General features: G+C 48.0%; 1 protein-coding gene across 7 annotated transcripts in view; it reads right to left on the bottom strand.

Moving 5' to 3' along the window:
• Nucleotides 1-1,058: 1,058 nt before the first annotated feature.
• Nucleotides 1,059-21,124, bottom strand: part of trim33 (tripartite motif containing 33) — a 28,179-nt gene continuing 8,113 nt past the window's right edge. Inside the window, exons 4-21 of one of the 7 annotated variants that reach the window (XM_030350970.1) lie at nt 20,760-20,892; nt 20,013-20,129; nt 19,089-19,203; nt 17,361-17,507; nt 16,930-17,047; nt 14,045-14,484; nt 13,291-13,491; nt 11,793-11,849; nt 10,757-10,966; nt 9,568-9,712; nt 8,631-8,694; nt 7,228-7,402; nt 6,198-6,727; nt 5,736-5,844; nt 4,961-5,035; nt 4,358-4,510; nt 2,437-2,487; nt 1,059-1,862 (exon numbers count right to left, since the gene is read on the bottom strand). In XM_030350970.1, coding sequence (XP_030206830.1) covers nt 1,614-1,862; nt 2,437-2,487; nt 4,358-4,510; nt 4,961-5,035; nt 5,736-5,844; nt 6,198-6,727; nt 7,228-7,402; nt 8,631-8,694; nt 9,568-9,712; nt 10,757-10,966; nt 11,793-11,849; nt 13,291-13,491; nt 14,045-14,484; nt 16,930-17,047; nt 17,361-17,507; nt 19,089-19,203; nt 20,013-20,129; nt 20,760-20,892 — 3,089 coding nt within the window. In that variant the 3' untranslated portion in view covers nt 1,059-1,613. The remainder of the gene's footprint in view (nt 1,863-2,436; nt 2,488-4,357; nt 4,511-4,960; nt 5,036-5,735; nt 5,845-6,197; nt 6,728-7,227; nt 7,403-8,630; nt 8,695-9,567; nt 9,713-10,756; nt 10,967-11,792; nt 11,850-13,290; nt 13,492-14,044; nt 14,485-16,929; nt 17,048-17,360; nt 17,508-19,088; nt 19,204-20,012; nt 20,130-20,759; nt 20,893-21,124) is intronic. The other 6 variants (XM_030350986.1, XM_030350976.1, XM_030350995.1 and 3 more) reach the window with 6 other exon arrangements.

Here is a 21,124-nt window from a genome sequence, read left to right as displayed (position 1 = left end):
TGTATCTATTCATCCTCACATGATACATCCGGTTAGTTAAAATACAAGGCTCACTAGCATTAGCCCATCTTAAGATGGTTATTTTATTGCAATCGGATCAGTCCAATGCAAACGTGCGTCCACTTTCGACAGTTTCACATGTTAACGTCACATATCAATAACACTTGTGAAGTTCGCCTTGACTCACTTTAGCTATTCCGTTATAAGTGCTGGAATGTCTTTTTTGACATTGGGTCCCCCATTCATCCACATGTTTCGCATTCTTACATCTCGCTGGGAGAAATATTTATAAAACACGTCCGCGTAACTAGAGCGGTCTGTGAAGCTGTGAAGGTTCATAAATCAGCCCCGGTTTGTATGCAAATTGATGAAGCGTTATTTTATGGCTAAGGTATCGTGACCGGCGTGCTAGGCAGGACTCCCAAGAGTTCAAATGTTCAACACGATTGTTTCAGAGATGCAAGCCAAACGGACATGCACGCTGATACGCCCCAATTACTAATCCTACTTTGTTTTAATCGCTTTGAAAAGAGAAATGTGATCATTTCAATGTGATTCAGAACAATTCGCCTTCAAACCCTGATAAAGATGAAGTATCACATGACGACCGACAAGCCACTATCTGCCAACTCAGCGCAAACATGCGCCAGACTGTGGAGGCTTCCCGTTATGTTTCCCAAGCCACCCGCCCATAACCTCGCACTAATACTTTCAAGTTCTCGTTCTAGACTTTCAGAACAATGTCATATGTAAGTGGGGATAAATAGAAGGACGTTCTCTCCCAACTTCCAAGAACTCCTTCAGCAACGGACATCTATAGCATATCCGCTTTTAAACATTGAGCAGACATAGTGGATAATGAAGTCACTAACGACATTTTATGTCAATGTGGTCGGTTGAGTTAAGTCCTATGTGAAAGGAGAACATGGATGCTATCGGAATTAAACAATATGCTTTCTAATGCCACTCCAAATGGGCCCCTATATTAGTGTGACCACAATATAGACGTGTCTGGTAAACCTGTAAACTCTGTTCCAGGTTAAAAACCACAGGCAACGTTTTTATGGATATATTCCAAGACCATTTTTTTATTGACGATGCACTCAAATATCCAGAGGAATACCTTCAGTTGGGCTATAATCTCTTATTTACACAACCCCTCAGAGTGTCATACGAACACTTGATACGTTTCATGTCAAAGTAGAGTTATAATACATTACAATCTGGGGATGGGCATGTTCAAATGGTTTTAGAAAGCAAAATTTCACAAACCAATCTTCAAATATAATAATAATAATGATAAAAAAAAACAAAGCTCCAGGTATTTTCACTACCGCAAAAACAAAATACTACCATAACGTTCTCTGTACAAGCGCGATTCGGGAGCGTCTGTGATCGGGAACGGCAGCCGATTCCTCTTTCCGACCTCGAGAGTTCAACATCTGTACAGTCCGTGTTTTGTCCCACATGGGCCCAGAGAAGTCCTTCGCAGCCCGAGCAAAAGCCGAGCAAAAGCCGAGGAAAAAAACGACGACTGCTTCCTGCTTCTCCCCCCGGCTCGGCGGACACTGGGACCTCCGAGGTCGGAGCCTTGGGTCCGCAAGAGACCCTCCTCACTTGATGTGCAGGGCCTTCTCGTCCACTTTTAGTCTCTTGCGCCGGGGCTGGATGAAGTCGTCCTCGGAGTCGTCCGTGGCCTCGTCCTCCTTCTGCGGCGTCTGCGGCTTCGGCGTTTCCCCTCCTCCTTCCTGGAACTCCGGCTCGGGCGCCTCGGGGAAGCTCTGGCCCGGGTACACCTCCTTGAGCTTCTCCTCAAAGCGCACGCTCACCGCGTTGCCCGACGTCGCCATCTCGGAGCCCACCTGGCGGGGGAGGGAGGGGCGGGGGTGGAGGGGTATAGGGGTGGTGGGGTTAGGGTGAGGGGTGGAGGGGTATAGGGGTGGTGGGGTTAGGGCGAGGGGTGGAGGGTTGGGTAGAGTGGGAGGAGGGGTTAGGGTTGGGTGCGGGTCGTTTTGTGTAGGATGAGAGGTGGGGTTGGGGGTAGGGGAGGGGGAGGAGAAATTAGAGCAGGTTAGGACCTCTGTTGCCGGGGCAGCTCCTGGCTCAACCTTGCTGTGTATGGAGCCGTGTCCCTTCTGTCCCCACTGCAGTTCCAGGAAGCATTCGCCCCAAGCCACGCGAGTTCACCTTTAGCCAGCCGTAGCCAAACAGTAGCTCACCGTTTACGACTACACCACAATAATTCAAACCTTTATTGGGTCCAATTTGCATGTCACCCCGCCCCCCCCCCCCCCCTTTTCACCCCTCAAAATTGTAAACGAATTTGTGTTAATAAACGACGCAAAAAAAGGAAAATAAATAAATAAACAGACTAAAAACAATTCGTGCAACCTCAGTGGGTACAGGACAGCCGGGCTCTTAGTTCAAATGTCTTACCTGCGTATTAATCTGTTTCTCCTCATCATATACCTGGATTATTCGAGACATCTAAAGAGGGGCAATGACATTACAATAAAAGACAGTAAAGTAGGAGCAGGGGTGATGGGAAAAGAATGAACTTGAGAAGTAGGAGGTCACAGCACAGGTTCGGGCAAACGTGCGCTTGTGTACGGTTCAGTCCGGTTGGGCGGGCCAGGCTCCAGCTGCATTACACCCGCCCGGATAAGACAAGAGTCGGCGATGAACGTTTTGGGTGACTTTACACTGCGCACCAGATACGCCCAGCATTACCCTTCACATGCCACACAAACGATCCCCCTACGGACATGGGGCTACCCTTTCTGCTGTGTGTCCAGACCCCAGCCCTCACACGTTACATGGACCTGCTTGAGGACTCGCAGAGAGTTCATGATAGGCAACATGGTGGCGGTAGAATCCGTTGCAGTGTTTGGGACAACAACAAGAAATAACAGGTATCCACAGATACACTTTGAATACCTAATGGTGCACGTCAGAAACTGCCAACGCCCCTTAAGATGTGATTTAGTGTTTGCTATGCAAATTGACATAATAACACACACTGAAGGGTCAAAACTAATTCATTCCGCATTGTACTGAGGTCTGGTCATGGACGAGTGGAGAGACAAAGATCACAGGGGTCAACCCATTTCCTAAATACGACCATCATTGCGGTGTGCTCCAAGCTTAATCTTTGTTCAGGCTTGAGTAAAGTTGCCGTGGGGGGGATAGGAAAGTGAGGAGAGTTCCTGTGTCTTTGCAGAATGCTCTGTGTGCAACAGGCCATTCTGCCCGTCGTACATTATTTCCCAATAATAGGACACCCCAGAGTGGTTTAATCCGCAGTTTTTAACAACGGTTACATAATACTTTATACTCTAACCTGGAATATTATTGTTTTTTTTATCAACTTAAAGCAAGGGTAGGAATTTGAACAAACCAAGCTCGATTTTTTAAGTCTTCAACCGATAAAAGCGTCCCTAAAAAAACAATCCCAATATCAGTTGTTAAGGTTTGATTTGTTTAAGGCAGAGGTGTCCCATTATCGAAAAATTATTCACACCGTTGGAACATATGTCGACCAATCAGGATCAGGGCTCCAGCACTGCTGTGGTACAACAGGCCATGCCAGCCAGTATAAAGAACACCCAGGCTCCCAACAGTCAAGGGAATCTCTTCCCATGTGTATACACACAAACAGTGGGATTCATCGTCATCCGTGACACATTGTATACCATTCATGAATAGCTATATGTACTTATAGCTACCCATCTTAATATCCTACACATGATATCAAAAGTGCCACCCAATACACCTGGGCATTAACATATTTGTAAACCATAGCTACAGTACCATAACTGGTCTTAGAATTGTAAAAATTGCAATTTTCTGTACCTTAAAACCGGCAACGACTCAACGCATTGGTGTACATATGCGTTGAGTTGTACATAAGGAGTTCGGAATACAAGGCTTTTAAACATCAAACAATCCCAAACCTAAAAACCACCCATCGTACAGAAATCCCTACCCACACCCCAACACTGTTCCACCTTAGTCCCTGTAACTCATCGTAAAACTAAACAGCTGAACCTATGTTTATAACTCCCAACACCCCATCGGTCACACTCCGAGACTGACAATCACCACCACAACACCTGGGAACACACAAGTACAGCAGGTGGTGCACGACGACACCTCGCAGACCTCTGTGCTGCGACACGACTCCACCTCATCTCCCCCACCACCACCACCTCCCCCACCCACCAACTCCTCCCCCCCACCACCTCACAAACCAACCACAACGTACCACCTTGTGTCTGGGTGCGGGCAGGCGGGCGGGCGGGGGGGGAGGGGCGACATGCATAGGGTGGCCGCACGCCGTAGGACTCATGCCACCCACCTCGTTGTACTTGGAGCAGTTGCTGAAGACCAGGCGCACGTCCGAGACAAAGTCCTGGGTGCTGCGGTACTGCTGGGCGCTGCGCACCTGCAGCTTCTTCTTCACCTTCTGCAGGTCCATGGGCTGCTTGATGATCTTGTAGTAGTTGGGCACCTTGGGGGGTGGAGACGACGGCGGTTGGCATCTCTTTTTCTAGTCAGTCATCTAGCTGGCCTTTTCTCGCCAGTGTTATTATGAGGGACTGTTTCAACCCGGTGTTGGGCTTTTACTTTAAGCTTTAAATTATTCAGCGTTGGGAGGGCAACCTTTCATCACTTCCAAACCATTGTACTGCCTCTGCAATTATTATTTTTATTATATATTAAAAATAAAAAAAAATTAAAATACATTTACACTAAACATTTATTATATTTGGAGGTCGTGTCTGTTTATAAGCACCAGGCCTCATCATCTTATTTATGAAGAGCTCTCCATAAAAGCTCTGTCAAGGCGCCGGATTGATGTGGTTATCTGGTCGAGTTCTCCCCGTTAATCAGAGCCTGATTGGTCACACGAAGCCCCTCTTTCAACGAGGAGCGTCTCCAAGGAGGGAGAGGGACTTACCGAGGTGGCCACGGGCTCCCTGAAGCCCACGCTGAGCTCATGGCAGAAGACGTACAGCAGGAGACGCTCACAGCGCTGAGGGGAGAGGAGCCAAACGTCAAGGGCATGAATATTCATGATGAGTGGGGTGAGGTGGGGCTGGAGGGCATGCCCACTGCTCAGGGGGGCTGGGGTGTGTGAAGATATATATATATATATATAGTTGTGTGTGTGTGAATATGTGATGAGTGAGTGAGTGAGTGAGTGAGTGAGTGAGTGAGTGAGTGAGTGAGTGAGTGAGTGAGTGAGTGAGTGAGCGAGTGAGTGAGTGAGAGTGTGAGAGTGTGAGAGTGTGAGAGTGTGAGAGTGTGTGTGTGGCTAGGCATCTAGGGTTTCGGTTAGACCGGTGTATAGTTCTGTGTGTTTTTCTCATCAGAGTTAGCATGTCAACAATAGCTAGGCGTGTTTGCTTTCAGTTAGCGTTGTGTGGGGTTCAGGGAATGTGTGTGTGGTTACGGTTAGCATGTCAACTACAGCTAGGCGTGTTTGCTTTCAGTTAAGACTTGTGCGTGGTTCAGAGAGCGCGTGTGGTTCGGGCAAGCAAGTCGACTATAGCTAGGCGTGTATGCTTTCAGTTAGAGTTGTGTGTGATTCAGAGAACGTGTGTTGATAGGGTTAGCAAGTCAACTATAGCTTGGCGTGTACGTTTTTTTAGACGCATGCGTGTGTCTCGTGTATGGTTAGCATTGTGTGTATAGTTTGTGTGTGAGTGTGTGTGTATATGTGTGGTACTGACCCTTTGATCCTCAGGACTCAAGCTCTGGTCAGAATTCCTCTTGCTGTCGTCACAGTACTGGATCTCAGGGGTGTCCAGACTCCGGCAGAACGTACACAGGAAGTCTCCCCTGAAACAGATGCGATGCAGCGGAAAAACAATCAAATATTTTTTTCTGGCAGTCGTATTATTGCATCACTGTTTTAAGCCATTTCTTTTAGTTTTGACCGACACAAGCTGTCAAGGGCTCGCTAGCTAGCCTGATGCTAGAGTTCCAACTAGCCCTTGCAGCCATCTCCCGGGACATTCTTGAAAACAGCGTTTTTCACCCTATTTGACACAAGCTACTGTAGCCGATACAGGTCCCTCTCTCGCTCCCGTTCCTTAACTCCCAGACGATATTAAAAGTCCTCCATCAACATTCCCGTTCTTCCTTGCCGTTTAAGATCTGAAGGTTCGTAATGTTATTTCTGGACGACGTACTTGGGAAAGATCTTGATGGAGGGGACGTGGCACTTCATGTGGAACACCTTGGGGCAGCGGTCGCAGCACAGCAGGTCGCCGCCGTTGATGCACACGGCGCACCAGTCCTCGTTGGGGTCGTCCTCCTTGCTGCCGGCCCCGGCGGCGTCGGCCCCGGTCGGTTCCCCCCCCTCCGCCGCGGAGCTCTCCGACGGGCTGGTGCCCGCCGTGCCGTTGGTGAGCGGCGGGTCCGAGGGGGCCTCATTCGTGGGGGCCAAGGCGGCGGCGGCGGGGGGGGGGGCCGGCGTGGTGGTCCTGCCGGTGGACGTGGAGGAGGACGAGGTGGTGGTGGTGGTGGTGTTGGCGGCGGATGCGGCGGAGGTCGTCGAAGGGAAGCTGAAGGCGCTGGCGTCGCCGGAGCCGTTGTAGCCGGAGCAGGGGGCGTCCGACTGGGGCTCCGTCTTGATGCGGTCCCCCAGGGGCTTGTACACGTCCTGGCTGCTGGGCGGGGGGAGCCCCAGGGGGGCCAGCGGGCTCTCTGGGCTGCTCATCTGTGGAGGAGACAAAGAAATTACCCATTAAAAAAATACGCATTTAAATGTATTTAAATTAATTAGTTTCAATAATGCATAAATTAAATGGAAACACTGCATGCATGGATAGCTATTATTTAGAAGTTATGATGCATCAGGATTTTTCCTATTTAAAATGTTTGAATTGTTATCATGGTCCCATCATTCCGCAGAATTTCCCGAATGGGATAGAGTACAGTGATCCCCCCCTTATCTCACACATCATATCCCTTATCTCACCATGTGCATTATGCATCTACCCCCCACACACACACTAGATAAAGAGAACGATCCCATCGCCGGTGCCTTTTGAATGTGGTCTGAATACCAACAACATCCCATGGTGCTGATCCATTATGCATGTACATCCACTGTATACATTATGTAGGCGAGACTCTGGCACTGGGCCACGTGAGACAAAATGGTGGCCGCGAGCCGGGGGACGGCAGAGGAAATGGAAGGTGCGAGGGAGGCGTTACCATGCACGCGCTCCGGCCCGAGTCGTTCCCCCGCTCCGTCTTGACGGAGGAGTTGGAGGAGGAGGAGTTGGAGGCGGTGCAGCCGTAGTCCTCCTTGGTGCCGGGCTCCTGCTTGACCCTGACCTGGTCCACTCCAGGGCCTCCCGGGACCACCGTCCGCCCTGCAGAACTACAGCTACACACATTAACACACACAAGCATTAACAGACACACGGGAACGTGCAGGCATGGACACACACATTCGTTAACACGCTGCACACATGCAGACATCAAATCACACACACACACACACACACAAAGTACAACACACATACATGCACTGACGCAAATACCCAAACACATTTACACTTGATTCATATGCATGCATGTCAGTTTGTACATGCGAGATTGAGTGAGTGTGCAGTGATGTTGATAGGTTTTCAATGTAGTGAGTCCCCGGGACCCACAGGTGGCGAGTTGGGTGGGTCCCTGAGAAATTCAATGGGTCCCGAGTCGACTCCCCAGTTTAAAAAATGTGTTTCTTTTTTATTATTATTCTATTTCTTAAATTAAATTAATAGTGTTAAACTCCTTGATGGTGGTATGATATGGTTAGAGCTGGAGTACTCAACCGTTCATGTTTAACACTAGAAACGCCGGGCCATTTTTACTTACTCCTAGCGCCGCAAGAGGGGTCAAATGACCCCCAAGTCATTTTAATGAGAGGCTGTGCATTTGCACATAATGATCACTAGGTGGCGCCAATGAGCTATTACCGCACGAGCGCCACATTTGTGTGTGTGTCACAAGCCTAGTCCTCACGATTTTGTCATAAATGTACATATATTCAATCAGAAGGATTGCAAAAAAATCCTGTTTGATTTGCTCATTCGACACGAATGAGCACAGCATCGAGCAGTGGAAACGTGGGTTTATTTACTATGAAGTTCGTATTTTTAATTGTTGAAATGAAATCAGCGGTGACGAGCTAGTTGTTTTGGTAGCGGCTAAATTAGCATGTCGCGATACTTTGTACAGGGGATCACGTCTGCGCCAAGTAGATGCGCAGAGGGTTGAAACAGCGCTTGTCCGATCTGCTCACAAGAAGGTTTCTTTGGCCAGTTACTGTGATTAAACACGAGTTGTTTAATGTTCACAATGTATCGTTTTTCATGGGGAAAATGAGATGCGTCCCCGGGACGCATGGATAGTGAGTTTAGTGCGTCCTTTCAGATTTTAATGCGTCAGGGACGCAGGACGCGTACCTAGCAACATCACTGAGTGTGTGTAGATTGTGAATAGGTCAGAGTGTTTGCCTGCAGTTTGTGTTGTGTCCTTGTTTTTGTGTGAAGTTTGTGTGTACGCCAGTGTGTTTGCGTGCGTCTGTAGGCCAGGTGTGTGCATGTTAGTGTGTCTTGTCTTACCTGCCCCTGCTGCCTGTACTGGAGTTGCTTGAGGGCCGAGCTGGGGTGTGGGCGTTGGACAAACCTGGAGACAGACCGACGAGGTTAGTGGAGAAAACCTCACATGCCTGAACAAACACTCCCAACCCCTCCCACAAAATCACCACCTTCCAAGATCTCCTCTGGTTAAAAAGGATTCACCTCAGTTGAAGATAATTCACCTCAGTTGAAGATGAATCACCTCAGTTAGAGATGAATCACCTCAGTTAGAGATGAATCACCTCAGTTAGAGATGAATCACCTCAGTTAAAGATGAATCACCTCAGTTAGAGATGAATCACCTCAGATAGAGATGAATCAAATCAGATAATGAAGACGAGATTAGACCCTTTGCTCATAGAAGACTGAGGCATTTGGCTGTTAAAGTGGAATAACAGAAATAGCTTATAGATAAAAATCATTTTTTTCAAGTGTAAATGCAAACATTAAGGGTTGAAACAAATGTGAATCTCATTTCAATACAACACGCCTAGACAAATGAAAGCCCCAAAATGACCCAAACAACGACCCTGAAGACGTTGATCAAGTGTATTGCTAGGACATAAGAATGAACAGATTTGAAAGCTACAGTGTGGCGGTGCCAACAAGATGGAGGAGGAGGAGGAGGAGGAGGAGGAGGAGGAGGAGGAGGAGGAGGAGGAGGAGGAGGAGGAAGGGGGTACGGGAATGAGACTGTTAGTTTAAGGTGATAAGGATCAGAAATGTCAGTAATATTTGGTTTGAAGTCTTTTTAATGTTTATTTGGTTTGTGTGTGCGTGCGTATGCGTGTGTATGTTTATGTCTGTGCGCATGCACGTGTAGTTGTGTGGCTGCGTGCCTATGCGTGCGTATGTTTATGTCTGTGCGCATGCACGTGCAGCTGTGTGTGTGTGTGTGTGTGCGTGCGCCCGGTCGTACCTGAGGAGCCGGGGGAGTGGGTGGAGGGCCCCGGGGAGAGGTTGATCTCCCCGAGGTTCAGCGGCAGGTGGGGCAGGGCGTGAGTGCTGGCCGTGATGTAGCGCGTCAGCAGCTGACCTAGGCTGCTGGAACCAGCATCCTCCAGCTGGGGGCGACGCAGAGCAGCGCCACAGGGGAGAGAACAACAAATAATAAGAGAAGAACCCACAATATCAATTCAGTACACATTTTCTGACCCTGATCGAAACAACAATAAGCAGTTTTAAACTATTTGTGGCTGTGGGTTGGGGTGTCACCATTTCTTTTTCTTACTGGTCACAATATTTTCGCATTTTACAATAATTTACATTTCGGGCCGAACCACAGCGGTCCGGCCAACAAGCGCCTCGAGGAACTACGTGATCTACGTGTTAATACGGAGATGGACAGATGGCCCATCCAATCACCTGCCAAGCTTTTTTTTTTGGAAGGGCCTGCCCTTTTCCAAACAATTTCCAAGAATGACTCCCCAGATGGCTCTGTGCAACAAACCATCTGGTGTGTCAGGTTGAAAACCCCTAAGGCAGCCTGTTCCTATACACACGATCCTTACCAGAGCTTTCAAACTTTTTAAATCATCATTATTGTTTTAATCAAAAACACACTAAATATCTATAGCTGATGCATCCAAAATCCCCCCACGACACCATTATGGCGTACCAGCCAACACTAAGTGGGGTACAGAACCCCAGACCCGGAAAAAACAAAGATGTAAACATTTGCCCCACCACCATCCAGAAGGCCTGTGGTAGGGCTGAACAATTCAGCGAATTTTGATCGTGATTTCGATTTTTTGGTCAAACGAATCTCCAAACTAATATAATCGAGCTGAAACGATTATTTTTTAAATATATATATTTTTTAGCACATTTGTTTTATTCATTAATTTTTTTATGGATAACAGTAGGACATTTTTTGCACATTCTTTTCGGCTTGAACATTTTCTATTTTAACATTTAGTGTGTTTTCTTTAAGGGCAAATTTCAAAGCTCCCAGCTATAAAGTGTTTTTTTGAGAGAAATGCTGTCCAAACGCTTAATTTTACCTAAAAAATAATCGTTTGAATAGTTGTGATTCAAACATCGAACAAAATAATCGTGATTACGATTTTTCCCATAATCGGGCAGCTGGGGGTGGGGGCGAGGGTTACCTGGATGGGGGGGATCTCAGGCAGGCAGGGCAGGTTCTCGGGGTTGGTGACGGAGGGGATGAGCTCGATGGGCCCCACGATGGGGCTGGTGGTCCCCCGGTGGCCGTGGGCGCTGGCCATGCTGGCCATGCTGGCGCTGGTGGGGCTGGTGGGGTTGGCGTTGTGCAGGGAGGCCACGGGGAAGGGGCCGGCGTGCCCCGGGTTCGAATGCTGCACGCGGAGAGAGAGGGGGGAGAAAGAGGGGGGAAAGAGAGGGGGAGGGAGAGGGAGAAAGTGAGGGAGAGGAGACCAGGGAGAGAGAAAGAGCAGGATGGAAGAGTGAGGGGGAAGGGAGGGGGGGGGGAGGGGCGAGAGAGAGAGGGGGCGAGCGGAAAGTGAGGGAGGGAGAGGGGAGAGGAGGAGCGAGGGGGGGGGGGGGAGTGAGAAAGAGAGAGGGAGAAAGTGAGGGAGAGAGAGGGGGGTGGGAGTGAGGAAGAGAGAGGGAGAAAGTGAGGGAGAGAGAGGGGAGACCGGGGAGAGAGAAAGAGCAGGATGGAAGAGTGAGAGGAAAGAGTGAGAGGAAAGAGATGGGGGAGTGAGAGTTGGGCGAGCGAGTGAGGAGAGAGAGAGGGGAGAGAGAGAGAGGGGAGAGAGAGAGAGAAAGAGTGTGATGGTAGAGTGAGAGGGAAGAGAGTGAGGGGAAATTTAAAGAGGGGGAGAGAGAGGGTGAAGAGAGAGGAGGAAAAGAGGGCGGGGAGAAACCAAAAGAAGGAGATAAAGGTAGAAATAGAGTGGACATAGAATCATAGAAAGAGAGTGCAAACAAGAGCGAGAGAGAGCGAGACAGGGACAGAGTAGGGAAGAACGGGAGATCAAGCACATGGGGCGAGAGAGAGGACATGGGAACAGAGTTAGGCATCGTCTCTCGGGCCGAGGGTGTATTGAAATACTGGTTCATGAAGGCGGCCATGGAGGTGTGCGAGTGGGCATGCACTGGGAATGACACGGCATGCGGCACAAGACACACGGATGTTAGAGTAAGGAAAAGGTGCCAAACCCCTGACTGTAGTAAGAAACGAAACCTTTGGTGGCTCATCTCAGACTCTATTGACATCTGGACACAAAGAAAAGGTCACCCGCTGGAGTGCAGACCACCAGCCACACACTGGAGTAATATGGCCACAGGTGGAGCGACAGTGCTGGGCCGTGTTCCAATATCCAAACTTCCATGAGTACACTTAAACGAGGTACACTATCCGCACTCACTAAGTGCGCTAATTGTCAGATGTCAGTGTTGTTCCAAATCGAATACTCCGTGGCGCACTAACCGGAAATTACGATCACGACTGCCGCCGCGGCTCCTCCCCCGCAATAAACATCCCGCTTTGAACGGTGAACTCTTTACGCCTAGCAGCTATAAAAAGCTATAAAAACTGCTAAATTACTATTAATGTAGGCTATGTGGAAAATGCGCCGACGTTGGCTCAGCCTGGCCCTCCCCTCTTCCGCTACGTAGCTAAGATGGCTGCCGTTGAGTACGAAAAGTGTACATCGGCACACGCGATTTGACAGTTTTGAGTACAACATCCGGGTCCTTTCAGTACACTTATTTTCGCCCGATCTGAATCGGAACGCCCTACGTACTCAAACTTAGGCTAGTAAGTACGGATAGTATGGATATTGAAACACGGCACTGGAGAAGTTAGCTTTTTCGGCCATAGATACACATGGGTGAGGCTAGGCTAGGCTAGGGCCAAGGCTAGGGCTTACCTAGTGCTAAAGCTAAGGGCGCTCTCTATTAAAAGAAGTTCCTACGAATCACGAAGTATATTGTTTAAACGTATTGTTTATATTTCAAGTTTCAAGGTAATTGCCATGGTTACGGCCCTGCACTCTCGCTAGCTGTCCTCTCTGTGACTGACAGGTTTTCACTGAAACATCCAATGAGCTAATGAGATTCCGACCTTTGACCCTTTCTGGTTTGAACAATGTATAATATTTTGCGTTGGTAATTGAATAAGCCCGCCTCACTGTTTGTATCTATGAACTAACTTCTAGTAAGCTAGGTATAAAAGTTTGTCATAATGGATAAAATGTTAAGACATAGAAGCTACCAATAACAAATAGGTAAGGAACCAACAGTCAAAAAGACGGTGCTGTAGCACACCGTTAGCCGAAGCATTTCACCAGTCAAACACCAAACGGGACCAGCAATTGTGATAACCGGTGTTTCACCATAGATGGTGTTCCTGCAGTTTGTATAGTTCCTCTTTAAAAAGGGCCCCTATTTTACCCTCAGGTGTAAGGATGGACCTACCCAGTGGACTGTACCAACTGGTGGACAGAACTATCCATCAAACATCTGGGTGGGCACTCAAGGTGTAAAAAAAACGGTGATATGGCTATTGAGCATCCTAAATGGAGGCTCTTTAACACCCAGACCCATAATATCTTTGTGCGTGAAAGCCTTGTAAACAATCCTGTGCAGTATATCTCTAAATCAATCTAATTGTGTGAATGTGTGTGTGAGAGCGTTTGTCTGTGTGCGTACCAACCTGTCTCTGTAGCTGGGGCTGCATCATACCGGGGTATTGGGGCTGCCCGTTGTGCCGCGGCTGGGCGCTGGGCATGCGTGCCTGGGGCGAGGGCCCCGGGAGACGCATGTGGTGGGAGGAAGGGTACATGTGGGGGCCCGGCCCCCCGTTCATGGGCACAGGACCCCTGGCTATCTGCTGCATGCTGATCAGCCTGGGGGGCTGGAGGGTTACACACACACACACACACACACACACACACACACACACACACACACACACACACACACACACACACACACACACACACACACACACACACACACACACACACACACACACACACACACACACGAAAGCAAGGAAAGGAAATGAGGCAATGTTTTCCTAATCTCTCTGTAGAAATGCAAGATCATTGGCAATATTTGGATTTGTTAATGCAAGATTGGAAATTCTACATTCCCCGTCTCACTGCTCTCCTTCTCAACCTCGGTCTCTCCGTCAATCCCTTTTTAATTGTCCCTCCGTGACCTCCTCCCTTCTCAATCTGACCTCCACCTCCCTCAATCTCTGACCTCCACCTCTCTGAATCTCTTGACCTCCACCTCTCTGAATCTGACCTCCACCTCTCTGAATCTCTGACCTCCACCTCTCTGAATCTCTGACCTCCACCCTCGCTTATTCTCTGCCCTGCCATGTGTGTTTGCACACACACACACACACGTGTTTGTATGCGTGTGTATATGTGCGTGTGCGAGTGTCTTGCGTGTCGTACCTGCTGCTGTACCATCGACGGACCCGCCTGCCCCATCGAAGGCCTTGCGTGTTGCTGGCTCAGTTGCGACGCCATGCGCATCTGCTGTTGGATCTGCTGCTGATGCTGCTGTTGTTGTTGATGCTGCTGTTGATGCTGCTGCTGCTGCTGTTGATGCTGTTGCTGCTGTTGCTGATGCTGCTGCTGCTGCTGCTGCTGTTGTTGATGTTGCTGCTGCTGCTGCTGCTGCTGCTGCTGTTGCTGCTGCTGCTGTTGATGCTGCTGCTTCTGTTGTGCGTACGCTGCCTGCTGCTGCTGCATGTGCTGCAGCCGTAGCTGTGCCAGGTTGATCTGGCCCTGGTGCTTGCTCGGGTGGCCAGGGGCGGACGGGATTGGGGGGCCGGCCACCAGCACGTTGGCGGGGTGCGCCGACTGGGGGGGCTTCTCGATGACAAGGTTACCTGTCGAGGAACTCCGTGTGAATACAGGATGAATCCATGACAGTTACAGTACTATGCAGGGGACCTGGGCTGCATCACTGCGGACTGGGCAGTTTAGGCAAGGCAACTTTATTTATCTAGCACTTTTCATACACAAGGCAGACTCAAAGTGCTTCACATATAAGCATTGTCATACAATAAAATAAAATAATAGATAAGTAAAAGAAAACATATGCAAAGAAATTAGTAAAATAGAAAGTGCTATGTATTTAAGATCGGATCAACAGTCTCTGGTACCCACGTCGGGACTCCAACCCGACCTAAAGGAACTTGGTTCTTTCTCTGGGACTCCAACCCGGATTCTAGTACACTATTCTAGGACTCTAACCTAGATTCAAGGACTCAAACCCAGACAGACTTCGGGACTCCAACCCAGACAGAACTCAGTCATTTCTCTGGTAATCCAACCCGACCTAAGAGGAACTTGGTCCTTTCGCTGGGACTCTAACCCGACCTAAAGGAACTTGGTACTTTCTCTGGGACTCCAACCCAGATTCTAGGACTCTAACCCAGACAGAACTTGGGTCTCAAGCCCTTTATCCTTTCTCTCTGGTATCATATCATGTATCTTTCTGGTAAAAATAGAAAATAAAGGCAAAGTTAAAAAGGCATTTTAGTAATAAAATAGAAAATAAAGGCAAAGTTAAAAAAGCTTTTTAGAAAGTGCAATGTATTTAAGATTCAGCAGAAAGCTAAAGCTAACAAAAGTCTTCAGTCTTGTTTTAAAGGTGCTCAGAGTTGGGGCAAGTCTTAAATCCTCAGGGAGTTTATTTCAGCTATTTGTTGCATAGTAACTAAATCCTGCTTTCCCATGTTTCGTGTTTACTCTGGGGATAATTAACAGATTGGTCTCAGAAGATCTTAGTGGTCTAGAAGGCATATGTATTGGAAGCATATCAGTTAAATATTTTGGCCCTAAACCATGTAGGGATTTATAGGTTAGCAACATGATTTTAAAATCAATTCTCTGACCTACAGAAAGCCAATGTAACGATTTAAGAATTGGTGTAATATGTTCAAATATTTTGGTCTTTGTTAAAACTCTAGCAGCAGCATTCTGAACAAGCTGAAGCTTCATTAATTTGTTTTGGGAGACCTGTAACGAGAACATTGCAGTAATCAAGCTTACTAGTGATAAAGGCATGTATACGTTTTTGTAAGTCTTAGTTTAGTTTGATTTATGTTAATTTCCTTTGAATGAAATTAACATAAATTGCAGTTAGTCTCAATGGCACACATTAAACCCCACCCCCGTGATGGACAGCCAAAGAACATAATTAAGTAGCAGTGTTTCCCCCAGAAAATGTCTTAGGTCCCGTCCACACGAAGCCGATTTCATGGCGAAACCGCAAAGGTCTTGTACGGTTCGGCCTTCCGTCCACGAAGCCGGTGAATCCGCTGACCGAAACCGTATACTTCTGAAACCACCCTCGGAGGTGGTTTCAAATCTACCCGGTTTCGTTTTGGATTCGTGTGGACGCCTGAAACCGACTGAAACCGTAAACCATGACGTCATCGCCCCACCTCTCGACCCTCTAGCCAATGACTGTTAAGCCTGCGGTGTCAAAGAACTCACAACAAAAAAGATGATGGCGGACTACAGGCTTGTAATCGTTCTGCAGCAGATCATGTCCCTTGTTGGGTTGCTAAGCCATTATTTATTGAGACTGTTGACTGACTGTTTGTTTGTGTTGTTAGTGGTTTCGGGGGGCAGTCTTTATGCGCATGCTCGCCTCTTCTTCTTATTACATTTTCTCTTCTGGATTTCTGTAGCAGAAGCAGCACCCCTTATGGGCCTGGCATGTATACTACAGCGTTTCTACAGATCTACCCGGTTTCGCTTGACTTCGTCTTCACGGAGATACTCCGAAACCGGATAGATCGAAACCGTAACGGTTTCGCCCGTTTCAGCTTCGTGTGGACGGGGCCTAAGTCAAGGTGGTCAAGGAGCGGGGGGGGGGGGGGTCTCCGTTTCAATTCCATTCAAAAAGCCTTATGGCACGACCATTGTTGTAACAGTATTACTGAAGCATTATTGATCTTTATTTTTTACACCTGATGGAAGTAGGTTTTCTTTCCCTACGAGAGTTTTCTACTTTGTTAATGCATAATAATTAATATTATAAATTATATATATATATATATATTTTTTTTTTAATATACATTGGTAGTCAAGGCGGGGCCCTATTGTTGTTAAGGCGGCCGCCTTAACAACACAGTACTGGGGGAAACCCTGAATAGGGAACAAGGTATAACTAGGGAACAAGTCATTTATACCTAGGGGAACCAGATATTAAAAAGGGAACAAGGTATTTAACTAGGGAAAACTGTGCTAATAAGAAGGGAACCAGGTATGACTTGGGCCACACCCAGAAATAACGAGAGGTGAATTTCAGGTCAAGCTACCTAGGTTCACCACATTCTTGGCCCAGAAGGTGGGGTCGCAGAAGAAGCGCACTGATCCGTTAGCCTGCGGTACGGGCTCCAACCTGGCTTTGAGGACCTGCCGTAGCTGAAACAGAATCTACGCACACACACACACACACACACACGTCAGATCTTCCAAGAGGTGACAGAAAAGCCTGTGTCATGTGTTAAAGGGGACATAATGTACCACCAGGTGCGAGTGTGATTATTAGTAGCAACGTTTGCTTAAGTCCACTGGGCAGGTTGGTGGACTGATCTATCCAGCACACATCTAGGCGGACACGCCCACTCGTGAGGTCAGAAGACGCCGCTAATCACACTCACGCCTGGTAGTATAATATGTCACCTTTAAGAATTATAAATCCTTTCATTGTAAGTAAGGGTTAGGTGCTGAGGGCCCTTTTCCCTACCAGCCTCTTGCTGTAGAGTAGGGCAGTGCTGCTGCCGGTGGTAATGGCCCAGTGGCAGAACTTGAGCACGTGGTGGATCTGCTGGGCCAGCTGGGCTGTGTCCTTGTGCTGCGTGACCAGCCGCCGGTTCCTCTCCTTGGTCACACCCTGGACCACAGCGCAAGACGGGGGCAGGTTAGGGGACGGTATGGCAACACACACACACACACACACACACACACACACACACACACACACACACACACACACACACACACACACACACACACACACACACACACACACACACACACACACACACACACACACACACACAGTCGGTCAACAGTCTCAGACATCGTCGACACAGACAGACCCCATTATCAACGCAAACACACACATACAGTCAGTCAGTCAGTCAGTCAGTCAGTCAGTCAGTCAGTCAGTCAGTCAGTCAGTCAGTCAGTCAACAGTCTTACACATCGTCGACACAGACAGACCCCATTATCAACACAAACACCCACACACAGTCAGTCAGTCAACAGTCTCACGCATCGTCGACACAGACAGACCCCATTATCAACACAAACACACACACACAGTCAACTGTCTCACACATGGTCAACACAGACAGACCCCTTATCAACACACACAACCCCCCCCCACCCCAAAACATGTGGGGCCTGGTTTAAAGTGTCAACTATTCGATCTTTGACCTGCCCTATCCGACTGACCTTCTTAATTATGTGGAGGGATTTCTTACAACTTGCTGTAAAAGATTAACAGATAATGGTTCAGACATTTAACCAGGGATCCTATGTTGCTCTACAGTCAGCAATGCGGTACGAAAAGTGCATCAGACTCCAACTAACAAATAACCTCTACTCTACCATTAGGATTTAGGAAGCATCTCACGTGTAGGGTTAGTGTAAGGGGAACCACTTTTTATGTAAGACAATTATGGTCAAACTTTCGGGCACGTTTTCAGTGAAACGGAGATGATGTTGCACATTTTCAGAACACGTACGAAGCAATACTGCCTCAACATAAAAAAGTACGGAGCGTAGCAGTTTCCCTTTAAGGATGGAAAACATGTTCAAAATGACAGGCAATAACTGATTTACTCTTGTTCATGTAATGCCCTAGATTCCACACACACCATGCGGGCCAAAACCCAAAAAAGAAAATCGACCAATGAGCTCTAAAGGCCAAATTCATACTTCTTTGGATCTATAGGTCAGTGTTTGCATACATGGATCTGCCTCAAGCATTCGGAGCATAGACGCTGTTCAGTAAGTGACTTTTGGTGATCTGTATAATGTAAAGATAGGTCAAGCGTATCTCAAGATAAAATACGCATCACGAGCCAGAAAGGTCTCTGCGGGCCGCACCACTGACTAAAGGGCTGATTATGGCTGCACGTCGACGCAACGCAAGGGGGTTTACGGACCCCTTACGTCCTTGCGGACCCTCCTTGCGTCCACCGCAAGGGCCCGACGTGCGCCTCCTAAAACATGTAACCTTGCGTTGAGGCGACGCCGTAGCAAGGGCTGTGATTGGTCCGCTCACTAAAACCCGACAAAGAACCAAAACAGGTTCACGACTGCGTCCAAAGCGTCTGTGTGGTCCTTGCGTTACATCGACGTGGTAACCATAACTGAGCCTTAACAGACCCCTGGTGTACCCAAGGCCATAGAAGGAGCTGGCATTTGGTGTGACCAAAACAGGTGCAGAGCGTGGGAAACTCACCTCGAGCTGCTGGAGCAGGGACTTGCCCTTCTTGTTGATCTCGTTGATGAGCGTGAAGACGGCGATCTTGATCTCCTGCTCCACCTTCCTGTGAGTCTCGCTCAGCTCTTTTAACCTGCCCAGCAACCACACCGACGCAAACAAACCACCATTTAATGGAGGAAATGCAACACGGTACATATATATTTTTTCCTGAAATGGTACACATTTTAATTAGCCAAAATGTTGTGAAATCAAGTGTGTGATTTCAGGGCAGGGGGAGGGTAAGGGATGGCTCCTATGCTGGTCTTTGTGCCACTAATCCTGTAATGTGGATGGATGTTGTAATCGAGACAAACACCTTGACAAAGACACGTTTGGTTGTTTTCGAATAACAAGAGGCGTTCAAAACTAGACCATCGTGACAAAAAAACAAGTATAATGAGGTTTAGAGAACAATAAAGAAAGAATCTCCTTATCTGGCCATCATTTACCAAGGCCAGCAAAATGCGTTTCCTGTAAAAAAACCAATGGTGTGACAACATAATCTACAATATCAGCGAATTTAACACTGCTCTCCCATCCAAGTGGGTGTATTTGTGTGTGTGTGTATGGTTGCATGTATATGTGTGTTTGTGTGTGTCTGTGTGTGTGCACACGTGCAGTAATGCCGCCTAGAAAGACTATATTGGCTGCGTGCCTTGCTCAAGTGTTAATTGGATCGCAGCCTCGTTCGCGAGGTTCCGTTGTTCCATTTGTTTGCCTTGTAGTTAATCCATTCCAGTTCGTTTTCAACCAAACAAAAATAACCATGAAAACTCCAAAAGCACGTAATAAAACATGCGTGATGTTTCCGGATTTTCAATCCTCCTTGTGGGCCCACCCCCGCCTGCTGCCCACGCTCTACCACAGGGCTGCAGAGGAGGCCGGAAGAGGCTCTCTCACCTGGTCTGCACCTGGGCGACCGAGAAGCCCACGTAGCCCCTCTTCTCCTGCAGCTTGGTCATGTGGGTCTCGATGATGCCCTTCTGGTTGAGGAAGGCCTCCTCTAGGAACTGGTACCTGGGGGAGACATTGCAGGGTTGGTGATTTCCAATTCTTTCTCTCTCTGCTTACCTACAACCACGTAGTTCCATTTTTTGTTTTGCATTAGCCATTTGCTAATGGCAATAATAGTACATTGAATTTAAATTAAATCAATCCAATATAATCTCACTGAAGTGGCCATAATAACAAAGCCAAGCAAAAATAATCAATCCAGGCATATGAATGCTCCCATTGCCTCCCTCAGGTTTACACCCACCCACACGCCCACAGTACGCTCTCTTGACATTGACCACCCTGCCGTATTGGGTTTTAAAAGCTGCCGACAGTTAAGAGAGCAAAATTTAACAGAACACAGGTTGTGACGTGTGTGTATATGTATATATATATATATATATATATATATATATATATATATATATATATATATATATATATAAATACATGTATATCTTTGAGTCATTAAGGAGCCAGGAGGGGTGAGGCATAAAGAATGACCACGAGACAAGCCGCTTGCAGACATTGTGGATCAGACCCAGAAGCCCATCCTCCTCGATGCGTCGCGTCGGAGGATGCCTGCAGTCGCGGCGTCAATCCCAGAAGGCGGAACGCCGGGACCGTCAAGGCGTCGCGAGGTGGGAGGGCTACCTGTGTTCTTTGTGCTCCAGGAGCTGACAGTCCCGGCAGGTAAGCGTGTCACAGGTCTCGCAGAAGAGCTTCAGCGGTTCCTGCTTGTGGACCGGACAGAACACGGGCCTCTGTCCTGCTGAGGCCGGGGCTGCTGGGAGGAAACCAGGCACAGGGGGACAAACGAGAGAGTCAGAGGGCGTGGGGTATGTAGAGCGAGGAGTGGGTGAGTGAGTGTGGAGTGAGTGAATAAGAGATTGTGGAGTGAGTGAGAGAGTGAGGAGTGAGTGAGAGTAGGGATTTCATAGAGATCACGGTCGATGGAGAGAGACACAAGATTTCAAACAATATGAAACATGAAGCAACCCAGTTCAAACTAATACCCC

Source organism: Gadus morhua, chromosome 1 (genome assembly GCF_902167405.1).
Source record: "Gadus morhua chromosome 1, gadMor3.0, whole genome shotgun sequence".
Lineage (NCBI taxonomy): Eukaryota > Metazoa > Chordata > Actinopteri > Gadiformes > Gadidae > Gadus > Gadus morhua.
Note: the sequence above shows the minus strand (reverse complement) of the source record. Positions and strands in the feature narration are given on the sequence as shown.